This window comes from Stenella coeruleoalba, assembly GCF_951394435.1.
Source record: "Stenella coeruleoalba genome assembly, chromosome: 16".
Classification (NCBI taxonomy): Eukaryota; Metazoa; Chordata; class Mammalia; order Artiodactyla; family Delphinidae; genus Stenella; species Stenella coeruleoalba.
Genome location: NC_137162.1, coordinates 6,718,037 through 6,739,419, shown reverse-complemented (window position 1 = coordinate 6,739,419; position 21,383 = coordinate 6,718,037). Strand labels below are relative to the sequence as shown.

The 21,383-nt window shown below is 44.1% G+C and overlaps 1 protein-coding gene across 1 annotated transcript; it reads right to left on the bottom strand.

Annotated features, from left to right (window-relative positions):
- Positions 1–2,099: 2,099 nt before the first annotated feature.
- On the bottom strand, positions 2,100–18,159 carry TEX36 (testis expressed 36). The gene is made up of 4 exons (XM_079900606.1): positions 15,508–18,159; positions 5,177–5,308; positions 3,624–3,704; positions 2,100–2,631 (listed from the first exon to the last, which is right to left on the bottom strand). Exons 2-4 carry the CDS (start codon positions 5,288–5,290, stop codon positions 2,335–2,337), a joined length of 492 nt encoding a protein of 163 aa, XP_079756732.1. The 5' UTR covers positions 5,291–5,308; positions 15,508–18,159; the 3' UTR covers positions 2,100–2,334.
- Positions 18,160–21,383: the final 3,224 nt, after the last annotated feature.

Sequence of the window (21,383 nt, the reverse complement as noted above, 5' to 3'; positions counted from 1 at the left end):
AAAAAAAGGTGACAGAACTGGTGCTAGGAGAGAAAATGGGAACTGGAAGTCAGGGATGTGAGGGAAATTATTTTTCACTGTTTATTTTTATTTTCTTTGAAATTTTCCCATGTACATATACTTAAAAATATATATCTTAGGGGGGAAAAACCAGGAAACTATGAATATAAGAGAATATTCTTAATTAGATAAAGGTTATCTATCTCAAACCCACACCAACAGTCAGACATCAGAGTGACACATTAGAATCAGTCCCATTAAATTCAGACATAAAATAAGGATATGTACTATTTGTGCTAATATTCAAATTGTACCTGGTGCAATAAGATGAGGGGGAGGTATAAATGCTAGAAATGATAAAAATTATCACTTTCACAAATGGTATAATTATCCACATAGAAAATCCAAAAGAATCAACTGAAAAATTATTCGAACTTTTTAAGTTTATTAGAATATTTTTTATGTATTGTAAGAAGTTTATCCAGGTAGTCAAATAAATATAAGATTCACATACAGAAATCAGTAGCTTTTTTATGCATCAGACAAAACCAACCTAAAAGTGTAACTTAAAAACACACACACACACACACACACACACGCATTCAAGATAGCCACATTTCAAAATATACAGGAATAAACACAGAAAAGAAACATACCATACTTATGTAAAAAGAGTTATAAAGCTTTACCAAAGAACATAAAATAAGATTTGAATAAATGGGGAGATACACCACGGTATAAAGATGTCAATTCTCCTATAAATTAATATCTAAATTCAGGGAAGTTCCTATCAAATTGCCAGTGGATTTACTTGACAAACTTATTCTAAAATTCATCTATAAGAAAAATATTTAAATAGAAACAAGAAAATTTTGATATAGAATGATGGTGACATTGCTCATTTAAAGGGCAATATAAATGGCCCCTGAGTGGGAAAAGATGGCCAACTTCACTAATAATCAGAGAAATGCAAAATAAGAAAATAACAAGATACCATTTTTTTGTCCTTAAATATCCTGAAATATCTAAAAGATAATTTGAGGGGGGAGAGAAACAGAAACTCACAGATACTGTAGATGGAAGTTTAATTGTTCGTCTGTTTTGAAGGTGGTTTGGCGGTGTTTATTAATACTCTGTGCCTATGGGCCAACTTGGCACTAAGAAGGTAACTTTCAGAGATGACTCCAGAGCACATTTAAACATGCACCCAAAGAGCCCGATAAAGCATGTTCATGTAGCACCACGTCTGACAGTCAAAAATGAGACACAATTCAAAGGCTCATTAGTAAGATAGTTTTTTAAAACATGGTACATCCATATTAGGGGATACAGTGCAGCAGTTTATTCATACTGACACTGCAAGAACTTCAAGATCAGTTATGTACTTCAAGAACATATGTACTGTGTAACACAGTTTATGTTCAAAATTTCAATGTATTAATAGTTACGCACATGCATGTGATTGTAAAGGCACAGAATAAAAACAAATGGTTAGGGACTTCCCTGGTGGCACGGTGGTTAAGAATCTGCCTGCCAATGCAGGGGACATGGGTTCGAGCCCTGGTCCAGGAAGATCCCACATGCCATGGAGCAGCTAAGCCTGTGCACCACAACTACTGAGCCTGCGTGCCACAACTATTGAAACCTGCATGCCTAGAGCCCGTGCTCCGCAACAAGAGAAGCCACCACGGTGAGAAGCCCGTGCACTGGAAGGAAGAGTAGCCCCCGCTCGCCACAACTAGGAGAAAGTCTGCATGCAGCAACAAAGACCCAACACAGCCAAAATAAATAAATAAAATAAATAAATTTTAAAAAAATGGTTAGCTTACTTCTGGGGACAGGACAAGGATTAGAGATGTGGTGAAATCAAAGGGGACTCCTGCTTTCTCTGTTTGAAATTTCAAGATAAAAATGTAAGCCTATATTAATTATGTAATTTAAAACCTCTCCCAAAAGTTAATGTGGCAATTTCAAAATTTAAGCACATTTTTGTTGAAAACACATTCATTTAAAATGTGTATGTCATCACGTATCTTTATTTTATAAGGACCTGAATATTTTTCAACCTTATTAAAACCATAAAAATACTTTAAAGGTGGGGGAGTGGCAACATTACCTGTTGCCTTTCTGGTTTCTCTATATAAGGACTTTATGTTTCTTTATGTTATCACTGCAAGAAAACTTCACCTCAGCATTGAGGCACATACAGTCTATATTCTCTAATCCTAAACAAATCTTATGTCAAACCTCAGTGCTGGATCAGAAAATACATACTTTTAGAATGTGTGATGAAATAACAATATTGCAAAACTCATCAGGAATCTTCTGGAAGGGTTAGGGCTCCAGTGGAGAACCGGCCGTTTTGTTAATCGTGAACCTTACTTTTGGATTCTTTTTCAAATACTCTGTATAGCTTTGCTGGGGAATAAATTTAAAAGTGTTCCATAACTCATCATAATGTCTTGGAAAGCGTCTGAAAATTGGGACCACCACAGCTTCCTGATAGACGTATGATATTTGGTTATTTGAAAAGCCATCGAGACAAGATGGAACATAGTCACATGCCCAAAGATTGAAATTTCTTGAAATGTGTTGCCCTTTTTCTGAGGAGATCTTCTTACGTCCCAGGCCCTGGAGAAGAATCACAAGAAGGTTAGGAGAAAAATATTCAGGGTCACACAGTTCGGATGTCTTTAGTAAAACCACCTTCATGACATCCTATCTCTAAAAGCACAGTATGACCACCCTTACAAGAAACATCCTTTATCAACCTGTTGAAGGCTATAAATTGACACTCACAACATCCTGGTTCTCAGAGCCTTCCACTCCCACCAAGAGGACTGGACTTCTAGACATGGAGGGCAGAACCGGAGAGACCACAGCCTGGACTCCCTGGGACCCCAAGTAGGTTCTCTGCACCCAGGTGGCTCCTCAGCATTTCCACCCCAGGCTGCATCTCCAGCACTCAGTGGGATGGTTCTTACACCGAGAGATCCAAAGATTCTTTCCTATCCCAGAGGATTCCCAATGAAGAAAGCAGCACCTTTGGGTCTCTGATCACAGGCTTCCTCATCAACTCTTACTAATGTGGCCATTAGAAAATTTTAAATTACATATGCGCTCGCAATCTCTTTTCGTTGCCCAGTGCTTTGTTAACCACCACTAACCAGTGCTATCAGACTTTATTTTCTTCAGTGAAACACCACCTCCAGAGAAAAGACAACTGCAGTTATTAGGAAGTCCTTTATATCATGTAAGCTCCCCATCCATTCCTTTGACTCCTCATGGATCCTGGCTCTGCCATCCAGAGACACACACAGGCAATCCGTCCTTCCCATGACAGATCTTCACAAGAAATCTCACAAATCAGACAGTTGATGGGAAAGCACCTTGATGAGCATGAAATTCACAGAAACCTAGGTGGAAGGAAGGCTGGTGCAGATTTTGAAAGCTACGTGGGACTCTGAGAATTTTATGCTTTCTTCTCCCCCCCGGTAACCTGTTATGAGGCTTTAATCTTGTTCCAATTTTGAGGTCAGTCCTCTATCTTCAACACGTCTCAGAAAATCAAGAGCCTTAATGTCGCTTCTCATTTTATTAGCAACTTGGAGAGAAATACTCACAGAGTCGAGGTAGAATCCAGAGTTCTGACAGCTGTGACGATTGTCGTGTACAGAGAAGGGGAAGTTGTTATTCACTGCTTGCTGGAAAAGAGCAAGGGAAGAGATGAAAAGGCACACATCAGAACCCCAGTATGCTTCCAGAACACACCTACAGGGGCATGGAAGGAAGACGGAGGAGGCAAAGTGACCTCTAAGTAAGAATTAAACCCATCAGGGCTTCCCTGGTGGCGCAGTGCTTAAGAATCCACCTGCCAATGCAGGGGACACGGATTCAAGCCCTGGTCCGGGAAGATCCCACACGCCTCAGAGCAATTAAGCCCATGCGCCACAACTACTGAGCCCACGCGCCACAGCTATTGAAGCCCGTGCGCCTAGAGCCCGTGCTCCGCAGCAAGAGAAGCCACTGCAATGAGAAACCTGTGCACCACACTGAAGAGTAGCCCCGCTCGCCACAGCTAGAGAAAGCCCTCGCGCAGCAACGAAGACACAAAGCAGCCAAAAATAAACAAAATAAATACATTTATTTAAAAAAAGAAGAATTAAATTCATCGACAGCGATGGCACACATGGCACAGGGTGAGGTCTTGGGTGTGTGCATCAGCTCAAGGCTTTGAAACTCAACCTTATTGCCAGATTGCTGAAAATCATAAAAAATTCTCTTTAGGGCTTCCCTGGTGGCGCAGTGGTTGAGAGTCCGCCTGCCGATGCAGGGCACACGGGTTCGTGCCCCGGTCCGGGAGGATCCCACATGCCGCGGAGCGGCTGGGCCCGTGAGCCATGGCCGCTGAGCCTGCGCGTCCGGAGCCTGTGCTCCGCAATGGCAGAGGCCACAACGGTAAGAGGCCTGCGTACAGAAAAAAAAAAAAAATTCTCTTTAAAACATTTTATTGAGAGACAAGGAAGGGAAAGTCTGTAGGCATGGAATTGAAAGCTGGAAAAGAATTTTGAGGCCACCTTCTTCTTCTGCCCAATATGGATTCTAGCAGACCAGAGCTCTCTGGTCCAGGGCGGCTAAATGTGAAGTTAACCCTGTTTCTCCCTCCGGCCACCTCATGCCCCTAAAGTTGCTCATGAACTGGCCAGCAAGGAAGAACGTGTGTGTTAAGAACTCTGTCCATAGGGACTTCCCTGGCAGTCCAGTGGTTAAGACTTCACCTTCCAATGCAGGGGGTACAAGTTCAGTCCCTGGTCAGAGAGCTAAGATCCCACATGGCTCACGGCCAAAAAAACCCGAAAACATAAAACAGAAGCAATATTGTAACAAATTCAATAAAGACTTTAAAAATGGTCTACATCCAAAAAAAATCTTCACAAAGAAAAGAAAAGAACTCTATCCATAGAGGAGCCTAACTTTATTGTCTGGACCAGAGGTATTTCCTTCTCAAGACTATCTGAGGTATCGTACTGACCAGCGTATGAGGTAGGATGCTACCAGAGTTTAGGGGTCCAGGGAGAGCAAGTGAGCAGTTCCCTCTGAGAAAGAGTTGTCTGGTGCCAGCGGTGCCACCCCCTTGAAGAGCCAGGGGGGCACACGGCCAGCTCTCAGGACTCACCTTCTCCCGCACTTTGTAGATCAGTGGTAGCTTCTCCTCCACTCTCCGAGATAAACGTGGACTATTGGACTCTTTTAACATGGTACGTGTGATGGATTCTGGTGTCTTTTGCATTTGTCCAATGTGAGGGAACTGGAAAAACAGCACACGCCTTGATTAAAACCAGACACATCTGAATCTCTAAGCCAAGTATCAGGGCTTCCTCTGTAAAGGGATTAAAATGCAATTTGGGTGCTTCTGGCATGCGATGGAAATGGCATAATTTTTGTAATTTTCAAGTATTCTTTCCAAGACAAAAAATATTGTCATGGCCCGAGGCCACCACTGCCGGTTGTTTCAAGTTACAGGGGCCACCCTGCCGCTCGGAGCCTGGAAATGTTTCCGAGGCCTGGTGAGGAGGGTGTGGCCCCGTGAAAGGGAGTTGATGTGCTCTGAGGAGACAGAATGCATTATCTGAGATCTTCCTTGTGGTAAGGGAGCTCTCTGCACTTGGGGCCAAGGATTCAGCCCATGTTCACAGGGGTGAGCCTACCTCCTGCAGCTATGAAGTGGACCTCAGGACACGGGGAAGGGGAGGAGAGAAGGGTCACGTCGAGTCTCCATGGAGCATGGAGAATGGTAGAGGGTGGGAAGATTATTTGGATGGCTGGGGGTGGGCTTTAGCATCTCTCTGTGAACAGAAGGGAAGGAAGCAGGACTGGGCCTAGGGAGGCAGAGTCCCAACAAAGGCCTGGACCAACCCCACAGGGAGCTCTAGACATGGATGCCTTCTCAGAGTCAGCCTGATGGAGTGAGAGGACTGGGCCCCTGTGAGCCTTTGTCAATCAGTCACTGGGTAGAAGAGGATGGTGGGGACCCAGGAAGTGACCTTGGGGCAGCAGCTCTTTTCAGCCACGGAATATCTAGGGGTGGACCTCCCAGGCCACACTTTCAGCAGCTGCGCAAGTAGTCCATTCCCGAATTCCCCCTGAAGAGGGATGCGAGTGGTGCTTGACAGCCTCTGTAGCTCACCCCAATTTTATATAAACAGCGCCTCTTAAAAGCCACCCCAACAAAGTGGACTTTGAAGCAGGGATCTCAAGGGGAGGAATATGACTGGAAATTACAATACAAACAGAAGGCAGGACCGTGACTCTTAGTGAAAATTCCTGAAAAGGGAGGAAGCATAACATGCTGGGTCACAAACAGTAGATTCAAACGCCCTGAGACCGATCCCAGCTCTCTCTCCCATGAGGTCAGCCTTCCGCAAGAGACTTAATTTTTCCAGGCCCCAGTTTCTTTATCTGTGAAATGGAAATAACAATACTTATTTGATAAGGTAGATGTGATTAAGGGAGAAAATGCACGCACCCAGCGAGTGTTCAATAGCTGTTGGCAGGTTCTATTTTTGCTCACAGCTGTCCCCTCCCTTGTCACCAAACCCACTGTCACACCCAAAGCCAGTCCTTCCTTCTCTTTGGGATTATAACGATATTAGCTAACACTGCCACTCTCTCCCATTCCTTCTCAAGTCATGATATAACTGCACATATAAGTATGGCTTTTGTTTAATTTCTGCACAAGAGTGTGTTTAGTATGCTACTATTTATGTCAAAAGGTAGAGAGATTATGTCATCTATGTGGTATACTTGGTGGGGCATTGTTGGCAGAGAAAAGGAGAACCAATTGTCCAGATGACACATAGCCTCAGAGAGCTCTTGTAAACTCAGTGCTGAGCGGAAAGAAGAAACAAAATGAGATCTATAACCCAACACCATTTATGTAAATAAATAATCCATGCACACAAAACGACAATACATAATTTACAAGAACCCATCTCAGTAAAAGAACTCCCATTATGCACGTGTGAATAGCTGCCTGTGGGGTGAGCAGAGCAGGAACAGGGATCAAGGGCAAGGAGACAACCACACAAACCAACACACCATCATGTGGACGGGCTCTTCCATGGCCAAGCGACAGGGTTACCTCGGAGGAGGGCACCAGGGAAGGAAGAAGACTTTTTTGCCATCGTTTATATGTTTCTTAATGAAGTGCATCTATTAATTGCCTCGTTTTCCCAACGAAAATAATTGTATTTGCTTCTGATTAGAGTTATAATACATGCTTATGGTTTTTAAAAGTTCAAACAATAAAGAAAAACATAAGGAAGGAAGTAGAATTCCCCTGAAATCCCATCACTCTTTTCCCTTAACTCTTTTTTTTTTTTTTTTTAAAGCTGTGTTGGATCTTCCTTGCAGTGCGCGGGCTTCTCATTACGGTGGCTTCCCTTGTTGCAGAGCACAGGCTCCAGGTATGCAGGCTTCAGCAGTTGTAGCACGCGGGCTCAGTAGCTATGGCGCATGGGCTTAGTTGCTCCACGGCATGTGGGATCTTCCTGGACCAGGGCTCGAACCCGTGTCCCCTGCATTGGCAGGCGGATTCTTAACCACTGTGCCACCAGGGAAGTCCTCCCCTTAACTCTTTGGTGACCAACTTCGTCATGCATCCTTGTGCAACTGTACACCCATATACATGCATAATTTGCACATATAGGATCATATTATAAATGTGGCTTCAAAAATTATAAATTTATAAAATTATAAATCTGACCTTTGTATTTATTTATTTTTCTGATCTCTATTTTACTTTTTTATTTGAATTTTGTCTATTTTTTATACAGCAGGTTCTTATTAGTTACCTATTTTATACGTATTAGTGTGTATATGTCAATCCCAATTCATCCCCCCACCCCACCCACCCTGCTTTCCTTCCTTGGTGTCCATACGTTTGTTCTCTACATCTGTGTCTCAACTTCTGCCCTGCCAACTGGTCCATCTGTACCATTTTTCTAGATTCCACATATATGCGTTAATATATATTTGTTTCTCTCTTTCTGACTTACTTCACTCTGTATGACAGTCTCTAGGTCCATCCACGTCGCTACAAATGACCCAATTTCGTTTCTTTTTACGGCTGAGTAATATTCCATTGTATGTATGTGCCACATCTTCTTTATCCATTCATCTTTCGATGGACGTTTAGGTTGCTTCCATGTCCTGGCTATTGTGAATGGTGCTGCAATGAACATTGGGGTGCATATGCCTTTTTGAATTATGGTTTTCTCAGGGTATATGCCCAGTAGTGGGATTGCTGGGTCATATGGTAATTCTATTTTTAGGTTTTTAAGGAACCTCCATAGTGGCTGCACCAATTTACATTCCCACCAACAGCGCAGGAGGGCTCCCTTTTCGCTACACCCTCTCCAGCATTTGTTGTTTGTAGATTTTCTGATGACGCCCATTCTGACTGGTGTGAGGTGATCCCTCATTGTGGTTTAGATTTGCAATAAATGCCTTTTTATAATTTAATGGTAACTTTTGGTTTCTGTTTCCTTCCCCTTGTTGTCACCCCCACCAACACCCCAGATAACAGTGATAACAATAGTAATGACAATAGCTCTCGTACGGTACTTTACAAACACTCGTACCTACAAAAGGGACTTACACTGCTTTATAAAAATTGGACCATATGATACACACTATTTTATACCTTGCTTTTCTCACTTAACAATATATCCCAGAAATTTTTCAAAATCAACCTATACATTTCTAATTCATATATATTTTTCTAATTCATTATATATTTTTTAATGCTTTTAAACAATTTTTAAGTAAATATAAATAATACGGAGGGCCTCCAGACTCAGAACCTTTCCCTTTTCCCCTCCTCCAATCTGATTTTCCAAGTTATGGAAAATCAGGCCAAGGTGGAGAGTTTTTCTACATCACGAAGGATCCCTGTCACCAGCTAAATGACAACTGACTTGAGTTCATTTGTATTCTGCAAGTCTGTGGACTAAATCACTGTAAAAAAAAAATGTCTCTAGCATTTTAATTTCACTCTTTTAAAATATATACTTAATGGCTATAACATGATAGCTGTGAAATAAACCCTTCTGTTAGATATTGTAACCGTGAAATACAGCTTTTTAACTAGTTGGCAGTGAAATTTTTGCTGCATTCAATCACTCAATGACTGAAATATTAAATAGGAAGGTGAAAGTGTGTGCAGAGAGCCTTTTCTACCTAGTAACAGCCAGATTACCACCAGCAAGGTCAACTGCGAAACGACTGTCACCTCCAATGTGGCAATTCGTCTCCCAAATGGGCTGCTGCTGATGCAAAGCCAACAATTTCTTTAATTTTCCCAACAATTTACTTTGGGAAACTTCACGTCAGCACTATTCTTTTTATGCTCTTAGGTGCCGGCAGCAGAAAGGACCCACACCAAAGGCTCCCCACTTAAACTGGGCCCAGGTACATTCCTGGGACACCAATAGGAGATGCAACGTTCTTTCTCGATTTCTGCCTTATAACAGAACCCTGACTTTGTTTGGGGTGGCAACGTGGTTGGTTAAAAAATACCCCCCCAAACTCCCTTGCATCTAAATTGGCCATGTGACCAGTTGAAATGAAAGCAGAAGTCTGTGGGTGGGGCTCGTGGGAAAGAGATTGTTTCCCCTAGAAAAGGGGGCAAACTTAGCTGACAGCTGCCTTCCATCTATTTATCTGTTGACTTTCCTCTTTCCGGTAAATCCGTTGATTTACCTGCCTGAGTTGACACACTGCACTAAGGATAACAGGACAGGAGGCTGAAAAGAACCTGGGCCTTTGACAACGCCCTAGGGCATCTGTACCAGCCCTGAACTGCCTCCCTCTGGACTGATTGTTACTAGAGAAACACAGACCCCTGTCTGCATAAGGCACCGTAGTCAGCTTTTTATAATAATCAGTCACACACAGCCCTAACTGATACTGTAGGTGATAAAAAGAGGCCAAGCTATTAAGTCTGAGAAGCTTATGTTGTCTCTTCCTAACCAATTAGTGTATGTAGTTCACGTTATTTCCCATTTTACTTTGGCTGCCATGAAACTCAGAGTCAAATGTTATATCCAAATAGCTACTGTTTAGGCCATATGGCCTGCATGTCTATGTGACATATTTTCCCAGTCTCAGCCTCTTAAATTATATTTAAACTGGTTCTGAATTCTTATTTTTATATACTTTACTACTTTATTGTGAATATTTTCCATTCATTACTTTAAATCTGTGTAATGGAGCAGGGTATACAAGAAAGAATATCAGTATAAATATATATCCCTTGGAATCTGTGGGGGATTGGTTCCCCCCATCCCACCGTGGGTATCAAAATCCAAGGATGCTCAGGTCCCTTAGTTGCCCTTCAGTATCCGTGGGTTCTGCATGGTGGACATATATGCATAGATATATTACATATCTACATATGTTATATATTATCTATATAATAGCAAGTATTGAGTGGTTACTATGTTTCCATTGCATTATACTAAGCACCTTTGTATGAATTATCTCATTAATCCCCACCATGGCCTCTAACCTTAGTATATTATGCTTCCATTTAACAGACAAAGAGACTGAGATTTAGAAAGACTAAGTTGCTTAGGGTTTTTAAAGCCTTCAGGCCCAAATTTTCCAAGATGTTTTCCATTTTTCTTTTTCCTTTTAAACAAACAAATTTTTAAAAAAATTTCTATGTATTACTGCCCTAGAAGAGGCTAGTACCGCTATTTTCTGTGATACAACCAGTGGGGAAAAGAAAAGACAAAGATAACCAGCCTCATGGAGTTTATATAATAAATTATATAGTGTGTCAGAAGATAGATGTTATAGAAAAGAGAAAACGCAGAGCGCACACCAGTGACTGCTTAGTGAACAGTCACAAGTTGCCAGCCTGCTGAGCGCTTTACACTCAGATTAATTTCATTTGATCCTCCCAAGGATACTATGAGATTCCCATTTCACAGATGAAGGAACTGAGGCTGGGTGAAGTGATTTGTCAGACGTCATACTACGGTAAGTAGCAGAAGTACCCTGACCACACCCACGTGGCCTGAGAAAGATGAGAGAGGGCATCATGCTTCTTACCCATCTTCCATCCTTGTCTAAAGGTGGGTTGAAGCGTCTCCCTTTGGCCATTTTCTGCAGGAAGCTGAAGGGGGCTGAGGTTGGCTCTCTTATCCCTTCATCGCCTCATGAGTTCTATACCTGGGAAGCCACTCCTCCTTGCTCCTGACCTTTAATTCTCAGCCTCTACCAGGAGGGGAAGTCCGGGAGTGGTCCCTGTTGTCATAGCATCAGAGCCCACCCATCACAATGGGGGAGGAGTGCGGGTGTTCCAAGCCCCCCAAGGGCTCCTGCCTCGGGTCCCTTGCAGCTGCCGCTCCCCAGTGTGTAAGCCTCCAGGTCCCAGGTGAGAAAGCCATACACACAGATCACACAGGTGTGGACCAGACAGTCTTGAGATAATGGCGAACTCTGTACCTTCCAAATCCTCTGATGACTTCTGAGTTGAATATCCTCACGGTAACCATCTATTCCAACCTCTCAGTTTTCAGAGCAGTGAGTTGACTCTGCCTTGTCTACACCCAGCCAGGACTCAGGCCTCCCCACGTGCTCCTTTCCTGGCTGCCTGCACGTCCCAGCTCACCCACTGTGACTCCCCTACTGCACGCTGCTGAGGCCATGAGGAAGCAGCAATCATGAGTAGTTAGTAAATACCAGGTGCTGTGCTGAGCGCTCTCACGTGTTTTACTTTTTCTCCATGAACCTTTGGGGTTTACAAATGAGGAAACAGAGCCACGTACCCAGTGGAGGGGGCGCCGGGTCACGGGACAGCTCCAGGGCTCGCAAGCCTTTCGAGGGCCACCTGGCGTCCCCCAAGCTGCAGAGGTGGCTCCTGAGAGCGGACCTTCCTCTTGGGGCCCGGACACTCAAGTCCTACCTCACTTCTACTCAGTTACGTGATTTCTGCTTTTCTTTCCCCTCCCTCCCTCCCTCCCTCCCTCCCTCCCTCCCTCCCTTCCTTTTTTTTTTTTTTTTGCGGTATGCGGGCCTCTCACTGTTGTGGCCTCTTCTGTTGCAGAGCACAGGCTCCGGACACGCAGGCTCAGCGGCCATGGCTCACGGGCCCAGCCGCCCGCGGCATGTGGGATCTTCCCGGACCAGGGTACGAACCCGTGTCCCCTGCATCAGCAGGCGGACTCTCAACCACTGCGCCACCAGGGGAGCCCCTTCCTTCCTTTTTTAAATTCTGTGTCTTGACAATTCTCTTGGCTACTCCATGTGAAAATAAGAGTAAACACCAATGGGAGAATTTGTCCAACTCTGTTTTTTGCTAAGAAATTGTGTCCTCAAGACCCTCTTCCCCTAATCATCGACGAGGGTGTCCTAACAAGAGCTGCCGTGTTAGTGATATGGGACCTCTCCTCTGGCCAGCACCGACGGCCCAGAGAGCTGTGCTCCTGGATGAGATGCCTGAGGTGGAACACAGACTGAAACTGAGCAGGTGTTAGCAACCATCTCCACTTACAGATGAGGAAAGGGAGTCTCAGAGAGGTGGAGGGACGCACCCATAGTCACACAGCTAATTTGTAGCAAAGTCCAAACTAGAACCCAGACGTACTGAGGCCGATTTCAATGCCAGCATCAAACAGGATTCGTTTCACTGCACTTCCCTGACCACATTAAATTACTGGGCAGTGAATTTTCTAGGATTGCTTTTAACTCCCTTTCTTTAATCTGCATGAAACTGGGCCTCTTAGCCATGATCCCTCCTCACTGTGAGCTCTGGCAGGCCAAGGGTCAAATGACTACCATCATGTGCTCCTCCGGTGGGGGGGCCCCTCCCTCCCCAGCAGATGTCATGCCAGGGAGCGCTGCACAAATGGAGGGGAAGGATGAGTGCAGAATGCTGCTTCTCCCACATCAAGAGACTGAGAGTAAAGCAATAAGGAGGGAGGGAGCTGAAGACTGAGACTAAAGGCCTAGCAACAGTGCCATTTCCAAACCATAGTATTTCACAGACATTCCCTTTGTCTCCACCGATGGAGCAGAAAATCCTTTAGATCTAAAATCCCGTTTCTAAATATATTCTTCATCTCCTCTGTATTTAGTCTTATGCTCTATTAAACAAGGTATACAATCACTGGTTAAGGTGTATTCCAATTTTCCCCTGTTGAACGATTGTTTAAAATTCTAAAAGATTTGTCCAAGAAAATCAAAAGCAAATAAAGAAAACCCGGCCAGGAAAAATGAAATTCAAGTTTTCTTCAGCTAGGATTTCCTAGCTGCAGTTCGGGGTGGGGTTGTTCATTGTTGATGTTATTCTTTTCGGAGGTTTGAATTACTGAGCTGAACTTGGAGACCCATTCTGAAAACAAGTCCTGTAGCACTCAGGGCACTAAGATCACTGGGACCGAGAACACCGGAGGGTGGAGCTCCATCCTGCTTTGGGTCTTTGCACGAGCTGGGCCCTGCTCAGAATGCAGTGATGCAACACCGCCTGTTAAAGGTAGCTGTGAAAGCAGTGCTGAGACACGGGCACGTTCATTCAACAAATACTGACGGGAACAGCCACTGTGTGCCAGCACTGTGTTCAAACAGTGGTAAGACAATCACCAAAATCAACTTGTCATAAGTAGTAAATCATGGATTTGCCAATACATCAGATGACTAGGACCCCCAATTATTGATTAACCAAAAATTATTTTCAGTGAGTTATCTACAACCTTTGTATCTAATTGTTCCACCCAATGTATTTTTCGAAATGACAGCTGTCGTGTACTTTGACTTTTAGATCTTTTACATCCGAAGTGTTAAGGACCTTATGAAAAGCAGCTGTGCCTATCTCTTCCACGTGTTTTTAGTGCACTGTGCCATTCCTTGTTTTATTTTTTATTTATTTATTTATTTTTTTTGCGGTACATGGGCCTCTCACTGCTGTGGCCTCTCCCGTTGAGGAGCGCAGGCTCCAGACGCACAGGCTCAGCGGCCATGGCTTATGGGCCCAGCCCCTCCGCGGCATGTGGGATCTTCCCAGACCGGGACACGAACCCGTGTCCCCTGCATCGGCAGGCAGACTCTCAACCACTGCGCCCCCAGGGAAGCCCCATTCCTTGTTTTAATTAGCAAGTTCCTGTCTTTGGTGGGAAAGTGGTGGAACCACGGGTGTGTTTTCACACACGCATCGGCCACGTGCCCAGGTGTGCTGCCCGCACATCTCTCAGACCTGCACACAGGCATGCTGCAGTTCACCGTGCCACCAAAAGTTTTACCTCCACCTTCACGTCCACAAATCCCGGACGACTTACTTGCATATGGGAAAAGCCGAGCCATCTGCATGTAAAATGTTGAGCATCTGAGAAATTCTCAGGCATCTGAATTATAAAACACATTTTCTTTTCACCCTGCAAGGTAAACTATCTGGATTCTTTCTGCAAATAGCAACAGAATTGAGGTGACTCAATTGTACGTTTTTATTATGGTTCATGATTCGTACGGAACTCATGGAAATTACAATGGATGCACGACCCATTTGCACATCATCTTGAAAAGTACTCAGGCACCTGTCACGTGAAGCACATTTTTTGTTTGCTTGTTTTACCCTATGTTGCAAACTATCTGGAAAATCCACTGCATCTCTCTCCCTTCCACTCAAGAAAACAATTCCTGGATCAAGACAAGTAAGACGAATTGAAAGACAAGAAGGAGAACTTGACCAACCTGGAAGTTTGTGCAGCTGAAAGGTAGAAACAGTAACATTTATAAAAACGCTTGACTCTGCTGACACGCATGAGTCGGTAAGGATGTGAGACATTGCCCAGGTAATGACAATTTTTGATAACCTTGCTGAACCGTGAATCGCTATAAACTTTTCAAATCGTGTCTAGAGAAGCTTTTGGTTCATTGGTAACTTGGAGAATTGTTCACTCAAAAAATTGCTGCCATCTAGCAAATTGTACTGGACACAGTTAAGGTCACAGTAAATACTGTCGCTGTCCTCACGAAGCTGGCTCTCTTGTGGGGAGACAGACATTACCACACAGATAATCGGTTATAGTTATGAGAGGTACTGGGTGCTCAAGACCATGTGACAGCGGGACCTGCACGAATCTGAAGGGTGACCAGGAAGGTGATGAAGAAATGAAGAATGACTTCAATGAACTGAGGGGAGCACGTGCCAGGTAGGGGGAAAGCCCGTCAGAGGCCCTGATATTGGGTGGAGCTTGACTCACTCAGGAACCAAAAGGAGGTCAGAGGACCGCGCAGGGTGGAGATGATAGAGGAAAAAGCAGAAGGCGGGCCATTCAGGGCCTCCAGGCCACCCAAGAGCTGTGGACCGGCACCTTGCCCTTTGTGACCTTGACCATCTGGCCAATGTCGGTAACAGACAGAGACTTGAGGAACAGGTAACAACAACACGCCAGTTGAGAACTTTTGCTTTTTTAGAAAAATCACCTTAGAAACAAGACTCACCCTTAGGATGCAGCAGGCGTGCCGAGTTTATTCTTTCTCCAAATTCTGAAAAAGACAGGTGGAAATATTTAGTTTGATTTCCATTTCTCCACTGGATGCGTTATTCCCATTTTCACTTCTGTGTTTCCGTGTTTGTTGAGGTTTACGTGAAGACTCGATGCTATTGTTTCCACCCCTGGAAAGACAGCAGCTTTTGTCCTCTCGCAGTTTGAACGGGACAGTCCTCCGAAGACACAGAATAAAAGACAGCAGTAATTACAAGTGTGCTTCAGAACAGAGAGCACTGGAATGGAAAATGCCGGCCTCCACAATCATAAAGCAAAACAGCCATATATATTTTTCAGCTGAAGAGGAAATGAACAGTGTCTTGGAACGCGATGGTAAGTTCATCTCCATCCCACGCGGGGAGGAGAGAGAGGAGGTGAGGTCCCTCAACGAAGAAGAGATCTGTAGGTCTTTTAAGATCCCCTCTCTCCTCTTACCGTGTACCATAAAACATAACGGCGATTTCATCCCCTTGGCAGCAAACTGTGAGCTAATAAAAGAGCCTTGTTACAAAGATAATAAGACAAAGTCATAAATGACAGACGTGGGCTGAGTCCCGACGTTACACCCCGATTTCTCCAGCTCGACTGGGATCCGAGGTTCATCAATTCAGTTAATTGTGTGGATGACCACCAATTTGTCCTTTCTTGCTTGCTCTTTCTTCACATTCCAGGGTATTTCTGTCACCGGGGGTGCCTTGAAAAGGCAGATAGGAAATGTACACAGCGTCAAGGCTTGCGATGTTGCCTTCGCAAGGTCTTTTTTTCCCTACTTCCTTCTAAGTTGGCTGTGAGGTAAGGAACCTTCCCACCACCAAGGCCTCACTGCTCCAGGTGTGGTCCTTGGACCAGCAACCCAAGCACCACTTGGGAGTTTATTAGGAATGCAGAGTCTCAGGTCCATGCCCAGACCTACTGAATCTGAATCTGCATTTTAACAAGACGCCCGGGTGATCTGTGTGCACTTAAAGTTTGAGAAGCACCACCCTGGAGAATCTCAAGGCCCTGGTCAGTGCTTGAGGCTTTCTCGGTCTTTCTGTGAAAAGACAGAGGATTCAGGGCACCCCTGGGCCCATTTGACCTTGTACCTACAGAGAAGAATTGCAGCCTAATTCTTGGGCAAGGATCACTGTCCTTTTAGACTTTTAAAGATTTGGAAACTCAAGTAGGAGGCTAAAAGAGTTTATATCCTATTTTCCTAGGAGGTTTTCCCTTCGGCGCTTAAAACCGTTCTAGAAGGCATAACACCGACCTCAGTGTGCCTGATACGGAAGTAGGGAAGTAGAGGTTTTCCCCCAGAGGACCCTGAGACACATGCTGTTTCTTTGCACAGTTATATAAACAGGCTGCAGTGTGGTTGTCTTAACGTTTCATTTAGATTCCTACCCCATTGATTCAACGGTGGCAAATGATAGTAAACCAAATTCATGGTTCCGCCATGCCATGGTCCAGTCGTTTTGACAGTGGCAGAATGACCCCATCGGGGCTGTGTGCCTAATTAAGTACGTAGTCAATAACCTGCTCCCTCGGGACCAAGCCGTTTGCTTTCTCCATCGTGGGAACAGGATCAAACTGGGCAGTGAATGTGGGCAGTTCCTGCAGGAAGAACTCATATGAGGTGAGGACGGATTGATTGGAATTAGTTATTTCAGAACCAGCGCTGGAGACGGCAGAGAGAACGCGCTTTCCTTCCTCAGGTGATTCCAATACTCCTTCACAAAGGTGAGACAAGGACCACGTCCAGCTCGCCAGGGGCACACGCATGTGGGCCATTTAGAGCGAGCATCCTAATGTGCAGGCGTGTATGTCTCCAGGGAGGGCTCAGAAATTTGGGAACAGACCGGCGTTGGTATGTTGGCATGCACACAGCTCACGGCTGCACGAGGTCTCTAATTGTTTTGCAGTGAGATAAGAGCTCTCTGTTTTATCCGAAGTCTCAGGACAGCTTACTGACTGCACTGTCTGGCTGTACAGCACATAATAGCATTGTTAGGGGAAATGTCAGCACAGGCACTGAAGGGTGGAAAAACATGAAATCAGATTTCTCACATGACGAGGGCTTGGACAGCAGTTGGGCTTTTGCTCCCGCTGAATGGGGCCGAGGATTCTTTTCAGGCTGATTCGATCAGACACCGCATAGTGTTTGTCCAGCCAACCCAGCGTGCAGTTAACACATTTTAACAAGTCACCTCCTCTTCCTCCTCCCAGAAAGAGGTCTGGGGCGGACAGACACTTTACCAGTCGCTTCACAGAGAAATCGTTTTCATAACATCCCGAGCCTCCTAAGACTTCACGTTGTATTCTTACATCAGCCATCTGCTAGGGTAGATGCATCCATACGACATCTTCCGCTGGCACAGTTAAAAGAGATTCTCTCTGTTCGAACCTTGTGTTACATTTACATTCAAAGTTACGTTGCTCTCTCTTTGCCCTTGCCCTCAAGGAATTGTGGGAATTCAAGTTAATAGGCTTTTAATGGTTCTGTGATAACTGTGATTATAAACTGTGAATCAGATTGCGGGAGCATCGAAGTTCAGCTGCATCTCATGCAAAGACATCACCGTTGCTTTTGATCCTCGGTTGAAATTTGGTTTCCAGTGTTCAGACACCACCACTGTAAAAAAATAAAAAATAAAAGCCACCTCATTTGCTTTACAATTGCTTTGATAACAATTTTAAAGCCTTTAAACACACATTTTCCTTTTGATATATTAGCAGTATTCAGAAACACATCCTGTTGCTAAAAATTAAATTTCAAAGTCTACAATTGTATTTCCTGCTTCCTTTTAGACGCTGGGTTTATTTAAAACACATGCAACATGTTAGACACGTGTGTGCGCACACACACACACACTCACACGTACTCACGCGCTGCCTTCAACATTTCACTGCCAAATATTTAGAAATAAATTTTTACTGAGTTCTCTGAACATGTAATTACTGCTTTGAGGCTAGTTAATGAAAATATACTTTTCTTTGAAACATGTTGGCTCTACTAAATGAGTCTTTCCTTGTGAGTCCATAGATGAATCGATGGTGAGCCTCCTTGAAAAAAAGAGGCATTCTGATCATTGTTGCCAGATGTCTCAAGCAAGCCTGCCAAGCTGGGGCCAGAAACACAGCCTTAAAATAGTAGGCACGGAACTGCACCATCAGCCAATTAGGGCCCTTAGAGCAAATTAGCTCTCATTTCCCATTGGCCAGAGCAACTGTGACTTGTGCACGGACAGCCCGGGAACATTCCAGTGGGCATCTCCTACTGTGGCCAACTGTTGCTGGCATCTGAAAAGGCCGCAGAGAACAGTCAGACCCCAGTTTTAAAAAACTGCCGTGCTGAAACACCTCAACTCACTTCCCAGCAAGATCCCCATGGCCAATCCTGGAGAGCAGGGCATTGTCTAAGGCAAAATAATCCCTGTGGGTAGAATAGTTCCACATGGCAAAGCCCTCACAAAGTTGGCCTCTAGAGAGAAGGTTGTACTCTCAGGTAAGGGAGCCCTTACCTACAGGCCATCCTTGCGGAGAAATCAATGAGGTTGGTTCAGTGGGAAATCCACAAGAATGGAAGCTGAGTGATCGAGCAACAGACAGTACATGATCTCCAGTTGGAGGTTGCATTCAACATCAATTTTAAAAGAGACATTTGAACAAAAAGCCATGGGAAGCATCGAACCCTTAAAGACCAGTTCATCTGTAAGGAACAAAGGACCACTGAAGCAGAAAGTCGCATCTACAAAGGTCACCTCTTGGTAACACATACCCCACTGGGCAGTCGGGAGCACTTTAGACCCTGTCCAGTGATGCTGCCAGCACTGACATCGGGACTAAGAATTAAGAAATTACTACTGGCAGCAAAGAGTGATTTGGTTGCAATAGCTCTCCAAAAGCCTTAAAAACATCCATGTTTATGATCCAGTAATTTTACTTCTGAAAATTTACCACAAGAAAATACCCACATGTTTGCACAAAGATGTATCCCGAAGTACGCTCATTATACTATTTGTTAGAGAAAAAAAAATCGAAACATAAAGTTGAACCCAATGCAGTCATGAAAAACATAGAAGAATGACAACAGAAAAATGTTTGCATTGCATTGTACAGTCAGAAAGAAAGGTAAATACTTCTACAGGGTGATCCTCTTTTGTAAAAATGTACATACACATTCATGGAAAGTTACACTAAAATTTTAGAATTAATTGAATTTCTTTTTTTTCTTCATTGAGCTTTTCCAAATTTCCATAATGAGCATGTATTGTTATTGCGGTAGGAAACAAAGCTAGAAGAATTTTAAAAGAAGGTATAGCAAAGCAAGTAACGCATGATCAATATCTTGCAACAGTTCAGGCCCGGACAAGGAGAAGGGCATGTAAATTAAGCTATATAGAGAATCCATGATGTCTGCTTAGAGCAGAGAGGGCTAGACTGACTATGGTCAAATCATGAATTTACATGTGTTCCAGGAAAGTGTTTTACAGGCAATCCTCCACATTGCGTTAGGTGCTGAAGGTACCATGGTCAGTTATCAGTGGTTCATACTCTAGAGGGCCCACGGCCTGAATGAGGAATGCGTCCACACTGGTGGCAGGCAAAGTTCTCCCGTCAGCTCTAGTGGAATCCACCTTAATAAGCTTTGCATTATGGAAAGTAAAATCATATAAAGCTTAAAGTCAGCAGCAGCCTGACACTTGCCCTTAACCCAGACTTTTAACAGTAAGACCTTGAAGTCAAACAGTGAGGAATAATGCAGTTCCAAGTTCCAGCAGTAGCTCTGGAAGCTCTCTAGCTGCTGAGGTCTTTAAGCAGGAATGTTAAGACATGCTCAAACGTCTTCACGGGCTCTTCTGAATACAATCTGAAACTGTCAGTGCTTCACATCCTCAGGAATCAGACCCCAAAAAGGTAGATCAGGTCAATTTGGGATACCCCTCCTCTCCACTACTGAAAAGCTTTTGCCATGATTTCTTTGATACAAGCGTTAATTTTTATAGTTAATAGATCACCTGACAGACTTCCACCTGACAGGGGGTTAAGGCAGGCCCCAAGGGCACTGGCCAAGTGATCAAGGCCAAGGCTCAGTCTTAAGGACCAGAGTTGATAACTTCCATATTTAATTCATTCCATTATTAATCACCCTATCAATATCATTTAAAGTAACATATTTCTCTGTTAAACAAAATAGGCATTTTCATCCTGCATCTTTGTTGACCATGTTTTCTGGATTTTAGTGCAGTTGGACTCTTCGGTCTGAAAAAATTGCCAACCTCTGTTCTAACCCAATCCAGTGGAGGAAAACAGAGTTTTTAAAAGTGTATCTTGAATTATCTGTTGTGTGTTCTCTAAGTTGTACAGTGAAGCAAAAGCCACCTGAATGCTAGTACCTCAATATTTCTCTGTATTTCTCAATATTTCTCTGCAGGACAAAACTCCCAACATTTAGAAATGTATAAGCAGTGGCAAAAACCCTGGGGAAACCCACGCAGGGATGGCGTCTGGAGGCAGCGCTGGCCGGTGGGTGAGAACACAGCATGGGGTGCTTGCAGCCCAGCACCGCCACTTACTTGGCGTGTGACCTTGAGCAAGTTACTTAATCTCTTTGTGCATCAGTTTTATCACCTGTAAAATGGAAATAAAAAACTAGTACCTACCGCTCTGGGTTACTGTAAGGATTGAAGCTGTTGATGCAGGTCAAATGCACACAAAAAAGTGCCTGACACATAGTTAGGTGGAAATAAATGTTAGCTCTTTTGACTATATGTTACTGGTCCCCCAAAGTGCATGAATTTTGTCAAGAGGCCCATGGGAACTCAGTGGTGGTGAGGGCAGAACGAGGAG

Bases quoted from the DNA above. Each gene is read 5' to 3' on its own strand.
- TEX36 (XM_079900606.1), bottom strand. From the start codon at position 5,290: ATGCAAAAGACACCAGAATCCATCACACGTACCATGTTAAAAGAGTCC. The intron at 3,705-5,176 runs GTGAGTCCTGAG...GCTCTTTTCCAG, and splicing joins TCTACAAAGTGCGGGAGAAG to CAAGCAGTGAATAACAACTT. The intron at 2,632-3,623 runs GTGAGTATTTCT...ATTCTTCTCCAG, and splicing joins CTGGATTCTACCTCGACTCT to GGCCTGGGACGTAAGAAGAT.